Source organism: Gymnoscopelus microlampas, assembly GCF_963454915.1.
Source record: "Gymnoscopelus microlampas genome assembly, chromosome: 14".
Lineage (NCBI taxonomy): Eukaryota > Metazoa > Chordata > Actinopteri > Myctophiformes > Myctophidae > Gymnoscopelus > Gymnoscopelus microlampas.
This window is the reverse complement of record NC_139951.1, coordinates 10024266-10038433: the sequence shown is the minus strand read 5'-3', so window position 1 is coordinate 10038433 and position 14168 is coordinate 10024266. Positions and strand designations below refer to the sequence as shown.

General features: G+C 39.7%; 2 protein-coding genes across 2 annotated transcripts in view; both read left to right on the top strand.

The window, feature by feature from the left end:
* The window catches only part of LOC311059893 (uncharacterized protein), a 113130-nt gene that overhangs the window by 89212 nt on the left and 9750 nt on the right, over positions 1 to 14168 (top strand). The window lies entirely within an intron of this gene.
* LOC311059540 (uncharacterized protein) lies at positions 5166 to 8295 on the top strand (the record flags this gene model as incomplete). The annotated part of the gene is made up of 4 exons (XM_084077552.1): positions 5166 to 5202; positions 5372 to 5722; positions 7071 to 7289; positions 8062 to 8295. The coding sequence occupies 4 exons, from the start codon at positions 5166 to 5168 to the stop codon at positions 8106 to 8108; spliced, it is 654 nt and encodes a 217-aa protein (XP_083933678.1). The 3' UTR covers positions 8109 to 8295.

The window sequence follows — 14168 nt, the reverse complement described above, 5'->3', positions numbered from 1 at the left end:
AGTAGGAGAACAGATATATTTTTGTTGTCAGCGGACACCCTAAGATCATTAATTACTTTTACAAGTGCTGTTTCTGTGCTATGACCTTTCCTGAAGCCAGATTGGAATTTGTTATGAACCTTATTGTTCTGTAGGAACACATCCAGTTGATGAAAGATAGTTTTTTCTAAGACCTTTCCCAGAAATGGCAGATTAGAGATTGGTCTATAATTACCCAGCACCAATGGATCAAGGTTGTGTTTCTTGAGTAACGGCCTGACTACAGCCGTTTTCAGTGAGTCTGGAAAGACGCCTGAAAGTAGAGAGCTGTTTACAATTCTTAGGATATCTCCAATCACGCTGTCTAAAACCTCTTTGAGAAACGGGGTGGGTATTGCATCCAGTGAACAAGATGATGATGTCATCTGTGATATAGTTTTACGGAGTTCCTCTTCATTAATTGTGCAGAAAGATATTAGACTTCCTCTGGAGTGATCTACGTTTTTGCACCATGCACCATTTGCAGCATTTGCAGTGCTAGCAGCAGCATTCATAATACCAGCTCGAATGCTAAAAATTTTGTTTGCAAAAAAGGACGCAAACTCATCACACTTAGCTTTAGAAGCAGGGAGCGACTCCTTGTAAGCCTGGGGGGGGTTTAAGAGATGTTCAATGGTAGAGAATAAGACTCTGGCATTTTGCTTGTTGTCATTGATAATGCCTGAAAAATATGCTTGCCTTGCCAAGCGCAGTGCTTTGTTATAGGCCACTGTTGACTTCTTAAAAATCTCTAGGTGGACAGTGAGTTTGTTTTTTCTCCAAATTCGCTCAGCTCTACGACATTCTTTCTTGAGTGAGCGCATGTGCTCGTTGATCCAGGGTGTTACTCTAGAATTAAGTTTCTTTTTAGTTTTCATAGGAGTCACTATGTCGAGAGCTGACTCTAATTTGAGATTAAAATGTTGAACCATATCATTCACTGAGGGGGCATCAAGTAGGGGGGGCACCTGCACACACGCCAGATGACGAGGAAACTCGTTTGCTGCAGATGAGCTAAAAAAACGTTTTTTTATAGTATATTCTGTATTGTTTTTCCTTAGATCAAAGACAGTTATATTAAAACACAATAAATAGTGGTCTGTTAGTTCGGGCTTATCAATAATACTGTCAACAGTGATATTCAAACCTTTAGTGATCACCAAGTCCAGGGTGTGGCCATGTTTATGTGTTGGCCCAACAACATGTTGAATAAAGTCAAAATTGTGCAGTAACTGTAGGAAACCCATAGCCACAACATCTGAAACAATGTCAACATACAAATTAGCATCTCCAGTAATCAGAGTTCTGTCATAATTAGTGGAACAGATAGATAAAAGTTCTGATATTTCTGTTAGAAATAAGGCTTTGCTGCACTTTGGAGGTCGATACATACTAATCATAAGCACAGACGATTGACTCTCCAATATGGTGGCCTGGTATTCAAATGATTTAAAACTGCCAAGGTTTGTCAGAGGTTTGAATTTTAAAGTGTCAGAAAAGATATTCGCCAGACCACCTCCTTTTTTTCCCTCACGTCCTGAGTGAATGAAACTGTACTTTGGTGGGCATGCTGCAGATAAGAGCACCGCTCCATCAGAACCAAGCCAGGTTTCTGTTAGAAAGATAATATCTAGTTTCTCTTTACAGATGATATCATTTACAGAGGAAGACTTGTGATTAAGTGACCTGATGTTAAGTAGGGCCAAGTTTAGCTTAAGGCATTCAACTACTTGGTTGTTTCCTCTACATGGAATGCCTGTTAAATTTGCTGTATTTGCAGAGCGTTTAAAGTCACTCCTTGTCCTGGGAACTCTATTTGAGATAACAGTGGAAATATTGTAAACCTTGTTTTCTACAAGGCTAACTAAAATAGCCTTGGGCCCAGACATGATTTTGGCTATGCATAATGGACCCTGCCTATCTCAGCAATCAAATGTATTCTCTAGACGTAGGGAAGCCGACAGGACGTTCTTGTTCTTGCAATGGCTCCGTCGAGGGGCGATGGGTGGGGGGCAGGGCACGGTTGGTGCTTGGCGTTTGATTTGGGGGGTGAGTCTAGTCCCCGCTCTAATCAAGTCGTTCATGCTACTGGTGAAATCCAGAAGAGGTATTGGGGACAGGGAAAAAGATGATGATGATGAGGAGGAAGGTGATGACGTTGGATAATCTTCCTCATTGAGAGACTCCTCTTTGTCTCCTTCCTCTTCCAGCATGACCGTGGCTGCAGAGTCGACGTCAGGGGCCGTGGCAATCTCCTCCTGTGGATTTAGGCTGTTATCAGCGGTTGTTTTCAGCACGCTGTCCTTTGTTTTTGTTTCCGAGTCTTCACTATCAGAGAGTTCATTTGTTATGGATGTTCCTCCACCATCAGCAGCGGTGGGGGGTGGTGTGACAGCGTATTCGTCCACACAGAGCCATTCACCTTGGCATTCTTCAACGGCAGCAGCATTATCTGTTGTTATGGAAGCTTGTGCTCTGGCAGAGGTTGACGAAGACAGGGGAACATTGTAGAAAATGTTTGACATAAACAATTTTGTTCCCAGCTTGTTCAATTTAAGGCCATCCGAAGAAAAAAGATGTCTTCTATCCCAAAAAAAATTGAAATTGTCAATAAAATGTACAGATTTGTTGGTGCACATAATTGAAAGCCATTTGCTCAGTGCAGACAGTCTACTGAAACGTTCATCGCCGCCTCTTGTAGGTGGTAGTGGGCCGCTGATGCACACCTTTACATCAAGTGAGCTGATTTTGCTGAATAAGGCTGTGAAATGCTGTTTTAGGATTTCGGACTGTTTGTTCTCTGTATCACATGTGCCAACGTGCAAGATCAGGGTTTTCACCGTTGGGTGTTCAGCGATAAGATTCAGAATTCTGTCATTCATGTCAGAGACTTTGTCTTTAGGGAAGCATAACACTTTTGCCTTTCTTCTTATCATGCTTTTAACATCTTTAACAGCGGCATCCCCTATGATCAGAAATTCAGGCTCACCATATAGCCTTTTTTCATCTGAGTTACTCTTGGTTCTTACCCTGCTGGGTGAAGAAGATTTGTTTTGTCTGCCATCAGACGGGCATCTGGGGTCCTGGAGCAATGGGGTGAATCTGTTTCCCAGCTGCACAGGACACTCAGCACTCGATGTTTTGGGAGATTTGTTTGTAGATCTACCTTTGGCAGTTTTCCACTGTTGACGCTCAGCACTCGATGTTTTGGGAGATTTGTTTGTAGATCTCCCATTGGCAGTTTTCCACTGTTGAAGGGGGGTAGAAGACACGGTACCCTGTGTCCGGGGGCATCGATGATGGTGACGCGCGGGTGGTAGCGCAGGCCAGCCGGTCAGATCTGTAATCACAGGGCTCCGAGTTCTGCCAGTTATTCGCCCCTTCAAATCCTTTGGCTTTGCCCCAAAAGTGTTCCATGAGAATGCCTTGTCCTGGGGTTTCTCGGAAACCACACTAGGTGGCTGCTTGTTGGCATGGTCTTGTCCGTTGCTCTGAGACTGTGGAATTCCATAATGTTGATTCACTTCCACATTCACTCTTAAACGGTGTAATTCCGTTTCCAGCACTGCAATCCTTTGCAGCAATTTTTGGTAGTCCTCTGTTGAAAAAGTCGGGTACATCCTGATGCTAATTAGCTTTAGCTATATGCCACGCACCCAGTCACTGGAGGTCGACAAATAGGTCGAAAAATAGTAGAAATATGGCTTGTATCTATAGAAGAAATAGAGTCCCATGGGTTTATAAATATCCAGGATCCATTCGTGGTTTCTCAGGGAAAAAAATAAAAATAAAAAACATGGATATCAGCAGAGGAATGTAAGCATAGGGCAGAGCGAGCAGCAAAAGCGTCCTAATGAGAATAGACATCAGTAGAAGTACAGACGCCATGAGACAAAAAACACTTCTATTTTTTTGACTAATGAAAAACTAAGAAGGGACTGAATCGTCATATGTAGGTGTTGTGTACTGTACATACAACTGAATCAAGTACTGTCATTAGTATTTTAAGTACATATTTGTCTCTTCAGTGATGGTGAACAAATCATCTCAATCATCTATGAAGAAGTGAGGCTTGGCACATAGTGCAGCATGTGATTGCAGCGTGTCTGAGCAGACTGCTCAGACCACCCTTAGAAGCCGGCCTCTTCGACATAAGACCAGAGACGAGCTCATGTCTGCACGACACTAAGCTGGCCATGTGACGATACATGAAAGAAGAAGAAGAAGTGAAGAAAGGGAACTTGGAAAGACACTTTCGGACAAACCTCAAACCATTTGACCATTAGATTTTGTTTCGGCTGCAGACAGACAAAGGAACTGAAATCTCAACCATAGGTTTCATGAAACCCGATCAGGATTTTATACGTCCCATGAATAATTTATCTTTCATTTATTGCCTTTAATGTTCATATAAAGCTACCGACTTCTGTATTTGCAAATAAAATGTAAAGGCGGTGATTTCCATGTCTGGTGAATGTAGATCTCATCATCAGTCTTGAAAAACTGAGTATAGATCTCATTCCCAAAAAGGTCAGAAAGGGCAGCAGAAGTAAATGTTTCATGAGTAGAAGTGATTGTTGAGACTGAACCCCAAAGGGCCATTCTGACTTTAATAATAATAATAATAACACATGAAGTTTATAGCGCTTTTCTGAGTACTCAAAGTCCCTTAACAAAATAGCAACAACATAAAAACAAATGAGCTTTCTCAAATGAGCCTTTCATGTGACACTTATTGCTCTGGGTACAGTATTTTCCTACTTTGCCCGTTCATGAAATGTATCTCTATTTGTGGGGTCTTTTTGGTTCAGCTTCTGAAATTCAGGGTCAGGCTCTGGAGCAATAGGTCCAGTTGGCCCATTTTTCTATGTACAATGGAACATGGGGTATTGAGTTAAGACTGAGGGAAGGACCGTTTTTGTTTGTTTCATTGCATGTTAAAACACTGACCACAAAATGTGGCAAAGCGTCATACAGCTCAGGTGTCACAGAAAAGAACCACAACATGAAAACATTTCACTCAGCTAACCAATCACATTTGTTTATCATTTAGTAGAAGTCTACCTGCTTAACATATTTTTTCAGTGTCAAAGAGCTTTGTCACTGTCAACTTCAGACGACTCCTTCAGACCATTCCACCATCAGACATGGCAAAGCTACATCTAATTTTAGCTGCTCTTCTAGGTAACCTTTAAGTCTTTTTTATTGTGTTTTTATATGAATTAATATCATTCTTAGGTTGTTCTTTTTTGAATGTTTTCTTTTGAATGGGTTGTATCTTCTTTTACCATGTTGAACTTTGTGGCACTTTATGATGCAGTTTATTTAATTTCTTATTGTTGTTATGTTCCAGGTGTCATTTACATCAGTCAGGATGGGGTCTCTGGATTAGAAGTGGAGTTGACAGTCAGACCAGGAGACAACGTCACTCTCTACTGTGACTGCAGAAAATCACCTGGAGCTGACATAGTGTGGTTCAGGAACTGCTCTCATAAAAACCAACCTACTCTTGAAATGAATGAACAAAATTCCCCTTCTAATTTCAAGTATAACAAATCTAGTCAATCCTATGATGTTTTGATAGAGAAAGTAACTGATTCTGACCTTGGTCTCTACTACTGTGGAACCAAGGAGCTTTTGTTAGTGGAGGAAAAAGTTAAACCATTCTACAAATATGGCAACATCGCCACAAGGATTTCGTTCAGTAAGTACTTACTTTTATTTATTCATTACTATTTACAATTGGGTGCTCAGGTGCAGAAGTGTAATTTGAGGTTTAAGCACAGGTGGGTATTCCTGCTGGGCATTGCTGCTGCCTGTCGCACCTCTGACGGTGCTGCTAGGCCGGCTGCAGGGTCGCCAGCTGGGAACCACCGTTGATTGATGTGAAGGGTGGCTCCACCACCATCTAAGGCAGGGGTGGGCAGCATTGTTTTCAAGGGGGCCATACTGACTTTGATAAAGTGAGTGAAGGGCCACACATTGGACAATTGAATTGAAACTTGCAACACATACTGTAGTGCTGACTTTTGTTAAAATGCATGAATTTGATAGGCATTAGACACAACTGACAACTTTACAATAGGGTCAACTTTCCCCCCCTTTTTTACACCTTTAATGTGAGTATCACTCACATTATCAAACATATTGCATTATGTTATAAATGGATCCATGGCAGACTGTTTCACTGTTACATTAAAAACATTTAACATTTGAGTACATACGGATGTAATATGGATCTATGTACTCAAATGGTATTAATGACTAATAATGAACTGGAGTCGAGTTCCCTCAAAACCATTGACACAATGCATAATGATTATTGGGGGTCATTTTTTTTTTGAGGGCTTCGAGGGCCGGATTGAGATGTCCCATGTGTTATATTGTGCTTGTGTGTTTGTGGAATGAGTCCCAGAAAGAACTAATAGACTAATGAATTTGTGGTTGCAAACAAGACAACACGTCTATAGTGTTTGTATTTTTAAACTCATTCTGTATTCCCATTAAGATATTGTCATTACAATACAAATAGTAACTCTAAACCTGGAACGAGACAATTCTATATTCTGACGTGGTATCCAAAAGAGTGGACACCTGAAAAGTCTTCTTTTCTTTACATTTGTTACATTTGACAGAGTAAGATTTCTAATGAAATTACTTGGTTTTTAGTGCCTTTACATACTACTACTACTACTACTACTACTACTACTACTAATAATAATAATAATAATAATAATAATAATAATAATAATAATAATAATAATAATAATAATGTTACAGAGTGATACATTTGCCATACAGGTATGTGTTGTTTATTCTCAAATACTGTGTAACACATTTGCATGAGCAAGAAATTACTAGATCACTGGTTCTCAAAGTGGGGTCCAGGGACCCCCTGGGTTCTTTGAAGGGGTTCTAAATGGACCCTTTCAGATCTGAGAGTTATGGCGGTCCTTGAAATGAAACAAGTTTGAGAACCAGTGGACTAGACTGTAGTAGAAAAACAAGTACTTATACTGTACCATGTGCCATTATCCATCCCTTATGAACAGATCAGTCTCTTAAAGACCTCGGTGACCGTGTCTGCAACTGTGACAGCAGTGGCAGCAGTGTGAGCAGCAACAGCAGCAACAGCATTAACATCAGTGACAGCAGTGACAGCATTAACAGCAGTGACAGTGACTGTGGTATGAGCTGGCTCCTGTTGGTTCTCTCCAGAGCGATGAATCTTCTCCTGCTGCCCTGTGCCTACTATATAGGAACCATCTGTGGTAGGTCAAGATCAGTAACAACAACAAGAATATTTACTCAAGTACTGTACATAAGATACATTTTGAGAATCTTTTAGTTTACTTGATTCTTCAACACCTTACCCGACTACAAATATTTGAAAACTTTAGTTACTATTAACTTATTAATACAAAACCCCAATTCTATCAAACAGCAGTTCCACAAGCTCTGCTATTTTTCAAATCATTTAGCCACACTTTTAAATATCTTCAAAAATGTGTGTATGAGTACTTTTACTTTTGGTATTTTTTTTTTGTTGCAACTTATTGTTTTTATTACTTTTGGTGCTTTTGGTGTCACTATACATACTGTATGCACTTTTACTCAAATAAAATGGTTTTGTTACTTTTACTTAAGTAACAAATCTGGGTACCTGTCCTCCTCTACCACTAGTCATCACGTAGATTAAGCCTTGATCATTGACAGAGCTTCTAATGAGGCTTAATTTGGCTTACAATTGAGAATCATTAGTAGAATTATGGAACGCATGGCTCTCTCTCTCTCTCTCTCTCTCTCTCTCTCTCTCTCTCTCTCTCTCTCTCTCTCTCTCTCTCTCTCTCTCTCTCTCTCTCTCTCTCTCTCTCTCTCTCTCTCTCTCTCTCTCTCTCTCTCTCTCTCCTGTCTCAAACAAGACAGTTGATAAAATGAGTATTGTGATCAACATGATTAAGACAAACATGCTTGTATGAATTATATTAATAGGCCTATGATTTATATATCAGTCTAATAAATTTGTCTTCATGTTGTAACCAGGGTACAACCGTAGCAAGAGAGAAGAACTTCAGAGGAGAACCAAGTGAACCAGGAACCAGTGATTTGAAACATCGCAACTGTGATGAAACTGACATTTGAGTATGGTTACAATTTATTCCTGCTTTATAACTGGTAATCTAAGTTAATGGACACAGAATAGAATATTTTATGACATGGATGGGTGTCGGGTTACTTCTTCCTGTCTTTTTGAATTTATTCTCCTTCATTTTAAATCAAGCACGATAGGAGCCCCTCGAAAACGAGATGCTGCATCCTCTAGTTAAATTTTAAATAAATAAATTACCTTATTTTGAACAGAGTAGCCGTGATGAGCCTCTCCTGACAGTGGAAGAATTAAGCCACATACCAACTAAGAAATCTGGGTAAGCTCCTGTTCACCACCGTAGAGACTGTTTCCTACTAAATTTTAGTCACCCTGATGAAAGCTATGTGGCGCAATGTGTAGACCCTTTCTTGCCATGCATTAGCCAATCCAATAAAGGCTTTTTAATTGGTTGCTTTTCTATTTTGTTATTCGACATTTACATTGGTGTGTTTATGCTGATGCGTTGCTGAATGTATACTAATGTCAAGATTCAATGAATACATAAATAAAGGGAAAATTACATTATGAATGAACCACTTACAGCCCTATTTCAAATATAGTGAAAGTAGCAAATGTACAATGTATGTATATATGTATATGTCAATTTAGAGTAGGCTAATGCAGCCTTTAAAACCAGGAAAAGATTCCCAATTCCCAGATATACCATAATGAATTACTCTATGAGATATACAGTAGGCCTATACCAGTCACACATCACAATATATTGTGAAACCTGCCTTACAAAGTTTATCCAGGGACAGACAGAGTGCCACTCCCTCCCATTGTTGATGTGCCAGGTGGCAGCATAGTTTCAGTTGAACCCAGTCACCATTATGTGTGGGTGTTTAAAATATATTATTTTGCGATCAGTAGGTAGGCTATACTCTGAGATCTATTTAGCCACTACCTTTACATCTTATTATAGACCCCTAATTCAAATAATGCAAAGAGAGTAAGTCAATAGTTTAATATGTAAAATTATGAAAAAAAGTGTAACTCATTCCCTGCCACTGACGTAATAAACGTAATTATTCCCGTTTACCAATCCTGCCACCGACCTGCTGCCGCCTTAAGACCAAGGAGATATGATTTTTCGAAGGAAAAGACTCCCATCCACTTCCTTGTTAACTTAAAGCTTAAAAATTCTGTATCTCAGCTCCTGAGTACTTTTTTTTTTTCAATGAAAAATCTCTGGCAGTGGGCAAACGCGGCCAGCAATAAGTCTGGCAGTGGATGAGGTAATGCACATCAAACAATAATAAAAACATCATTTATGATTAACATACTGATGATTGCACTTGACTTGATATTTTTATATGGCAATGGTTGAAATTTCAGTTCCTTTGTTTATTTATTTTTCTCAGTTCTCTGTCTGCTGTAAATGTCTAGTCAAATGACGTGTGGTTTGTCCGCAAGTTCTCTTTCTTCACCATCACTGCAGTTCTTGCTGATGAGACAAATACTTACAGTAGAATAATGATGAGAGAGCTCTATCCAGTTCCATGTATGGTACACAAATACATATGGCTGAGATTTCAGTTCCTTTTTCTCAGTTCTCTGTCTGCTGGAAAGGTCTAGTCAAATGATTTATGTTTTGTCAGAAAGTGTCTTTCCAAGTTCCCTATCAAAAATAATGTGTTATAACTATGCCTTTTGTCTCATGAGGTCTGTTCCCAAACTCATTCAACTGATGTCTTGTCTCATTAGATGTGGTGTGGTTGAAAAAGAAGTAGTGGCTTAATAAAAAGGTAACACACGTGTACCTTTGATATGCTGCCAGGGTCAATCCTGTTTTAATTCACACTGCCCCACTCATTTGTTAGTTCCAAGAGTTGTGGTTTCCGTTAGGTGAACAAGTATTCAATGTTGATGAGAAAGTCTTAGTAGAGTCAATTAGAGTCAATCACATTTGATTCTCTTTGTCAATCAAGCTATCTAGGCGGCTGCAGTTATGAAAAAAAAGCACCTAACCCAAAACTAATTGCAACAAAACGTTTTTCAACTGTTTCTTGCAGTATTTGGTGTCCCTAAAAACATACTCAAAGTTTACCAAAGTTTGAGCACTGGAAAGGTGTTATTTTCAAGATGGCGTCCAAGATGGCCAAAAAATCTTTAAAATAACCTAACTCCTTCATTATTTATCCTAGACAAGTACTTTTTTGTGTCTTACCCTATGTTTTGGGGGCCTAGAAATCCACTGGAATTGTCCAAATTGCAGAGATACAATTAGATAATTGTGAAATCCAATATTTTGTTTGTGACTCTATTAAAACCCTCTGAAATGGTCACCCGTTTCAAGTTAACTAAACTAATTATGCAATAAACTAGTTATATTTTTTTTTACTGGAACAAGGCTTCAAGATATCCTTAAAACACAAGTCACAATTTTCATTTTTGTCAATTTTGTCATTCAGAAGGTGCATGGCAGAGAAAGAGAATATTGTCAGTTGATATAGTATTGCATGCAATATTGAAAGGTTTTGGATAGCTCTGTGGATCAAATGTGAATCAAAGTGTCATCTTGTAGACACAAGATTTTGAAAAACAATAAATAGATTTTTGAAGAACTTTTTAACACATTAGGAAGGCAATCAGTGTGAGTGAGTAAAGAGGGGTGGGGGTGGCTACGGAGGTTAGTGAAGAGCTGTCAAAACCCATGTCTCTACTGGGGGCCTAGGCAGAGGGGAGTATGCGGGGTAGGGTTGTGTGAGGAGGTAAAAGGGGGTCTGGTGTAGAGTTTAGAGGGCCTAGGGTTCCCCTCAGGTGGGTGGAGGGGAGTATGGGGAGTGGGGGTCACTGGATTGCTCCCTGGGCACTTGGAGCACAGAAGAGCAAAGTTATAGGAGCCAAGGAGACACTGAGCTTCTCTCCCCCATGTCCGAGGTGCAAAACCTCCAACAGTTGGCTCAGACATGTTAAAGCTATAGTGGGGCACTTGGGAGCTCAGGACGAGTGCTCATATGCAGTTAAAGAGAATGGGGCTTGTCGGCCCCTGTGGTGGTAGTTCTAAGACCTCCACGTTGTGCATCGCGATAGCCAAATTCCAATATTCAAATGTCCATCATCAAGTCCTCCACTCCCGCCTTAGCCCTGCCTCGGAGGCAGGAGGTGAGGAAGCAAGGAGCGTAATTTTTAAGTGACAGCAATTATGACGTGTCACACAGTTGGATTGCTGGACTATTTCGGAGCTCGGAGGGTTGTCATGTGGAGGAGGAGAAATTATATGCCACCACGCATTTCAACAAAGACAGTTCCGCAAACGATACATGAAAGATATACAGTACTTGTATCTTGCCATATTTCACTCCAAGTGGCTTAGGGAGCCTGCGCTCACCTGGTTCTCAGCAAGTCCAAAAGCAAATTAGCATTTGGGATGCAAACAATTTCTAAGTCACGCTGGAGGACGGAGTGAGGAGGAGGCAGAAATTAAGGTTATGCGTTAGGCTGAGAGGAGTGTCCCTATGTCCCCTGGCTCACTGGATAGTCCCACTGGTGCCAAGTGGACCTCCATGCTGGCTCCTATGCCCTATTGCACTCGTGAGTGGCCATAGTTAGTGAGGAGGGACCCCCCATAGTGGTGGTTGTAAGACCATGTGTGCATAACTGTGTGTCAATCATCCTGGGGGGGCGGGGGGGGGGCCTGACCCCCAGTTTGGGAACCACTGCCCTAGGGGACTAGGATTATTATTTTATTTTTTGGCAGACACCTTTACAAACAAAATAGTGAAGAAACTTCTCTGTAAGGAATTTCTTCCAAGATTTGTGTAACATTCCCAGTCTGTGAGTTACAGCCATGTTTTTACAAATGTCACAGTACCACCCAATAATAATGAATTTATTCCTTATTGTTATCCAAAGAAATCTCCTGAAAGCTTCAACAGTGAATTCATGTATAGGTGATGAATTCACCAATCCTGGGCATTATGGCACGTAGAAAAGGGAGAAATGTCCAATTACATTGTTAAATATGCTTATAACCATGCTTATAACCAATTTCTTTATAATTCTATACTTGCAATCACTTGAATATAATTTATATTATGCTAATTAGATCCAAGATCACCAAAACCTGGGGTTAGGCACCAAAATTACTTGTCTAGGATGAATAATACAGGAGTAATGGTATTTTAAGGATCTGACGGCGGCCATTTTGAAAATCGGACCTTTCTAGTGGTCCGATTTTGGTAAACTTTTGATATGTTATTAAGTACACCTGATACTACAATAAACCATTGAGAAACCTTTTGTTGCAATTTTTTTGGGTCAAATCATAACTGCAGCCGCCTAATCACTGGGCTTTGACAGAAGACAAACAAATAAAAGCCCTAAAGAAAACAGCTGCCAACTGCATTTCTCCAGCCAGTAGTCTTCATGGCTAAACAATAAAACATTTACAGCACTGCACCTACCTCAACACCATGTGGAGAAACAGTAGAATTTGAGGCAGTTTAAATAGATATGTACTGAATTGTATTGTATTGCATATGTTGTTGATTATTGAGCTCTGCATCAAACACTCTACAGATCACTCAAAGCTTTTTAAAACCTGTAGATGAGAGTTGTGTATTTCAGACACATTTTTGCTATGATACAAGTATAATTATAACTGAATGACTTTTGGGAGGGCAGATGCCCATAAATTAGTTAGTTAAATCATGTATATATATATACATTGTAAATCATGATTATTAGAAAAGAGTTTTGAACGATGAAAGTTCTCACTTTTGGGCATAACATGCACGTGCATGAGATGAGACTACCCTTAGAAGCCGGCCTCTTCGACATAGGAGCTCATGGCTGCCCGACACTGAGTAGGCCATGTGACGATACATAAAAGAAGAAGAAGAAGTGAAGAAAGAAAACTTGGAAAGACACTTTCGGACAAACCTCAAACCGTTTGACTGGATTTATCCAGCTGAAGACAGGCGAAGGAACTGAAATCTCAACCAGGTATATACGGTTCATGAAACTCGATCAGGATTTTGTAAGTCCCAATAATTTATCTTGCCTTTATTGCCTTTTCTGTTCATGCTACTGACTTCTGTATTTGCTTATAAAATGTAAAAGCGGTGGTGAATTTCCATGTCTGGTGAATGTAGATCTCACCAAAAGTCTTGAAAAACGGCTAGAGTAGATCTCATTCCCAAAAAGGTCAGAAAGGACAGCAAAAGTAAATATTTGGACTTTCATGAGTAACCAATCACATGATGAGTAACCAATCACATTTCATGAGTAACTAACCAATCACATTATTTTGCTTATCACATGGTCGTGCCTAGATATGGACGTACAGTATGGTGTTTGTTTATGGTTATGTCTGAGTTAGAGTAACGTTAGACGTCCGCCCGGCTGCCCACCGGTCCTCCCTTACGCCAATTTTACTATAAGATGACCTAGTAATTTGTGCAGGATACACATTTGCATTTATATGTAATGCAGTAGTTATAGCACTAGACCTACTAGTCTGAGCTGTGATGAGATGAGAATGTACCTTGTGTTTAATAATTGTGATTTTGTGTAATAAACACAAACATTATAATATGCAATCAGATGTTTTGACAAGTGATCATCAGTAATTATAGGCTAATAGCCTACCTAAGTGGGTAAAGGCAAATAATAGACTAACTAGGATTAAAAAAGATATATATATATATACACACACACACACACACACACACACACACACACACACACACACACACACACACACACACACACACACACACACACACACACACACACACACACACACCACTTTACAGTAGGCTAGTGCAGTACTAAAAGTACTCAAATTCTTTACTTAAGTGAAAGTATCAATATTGCAATGTAGAAACACTCCGTTACAAGTAAAACTCTGGTAATCAAAATTTACTTCATTGGCATTAAAATAAAGTACCAAAAGTAAAAGTACTCATTTTGCAGAATGTCCCGTTTCACAAGTAATGTGAAATGTCTAAAATGTATAAAACATCTTTTGAAAATAGCAGATCTACAAGCTCAC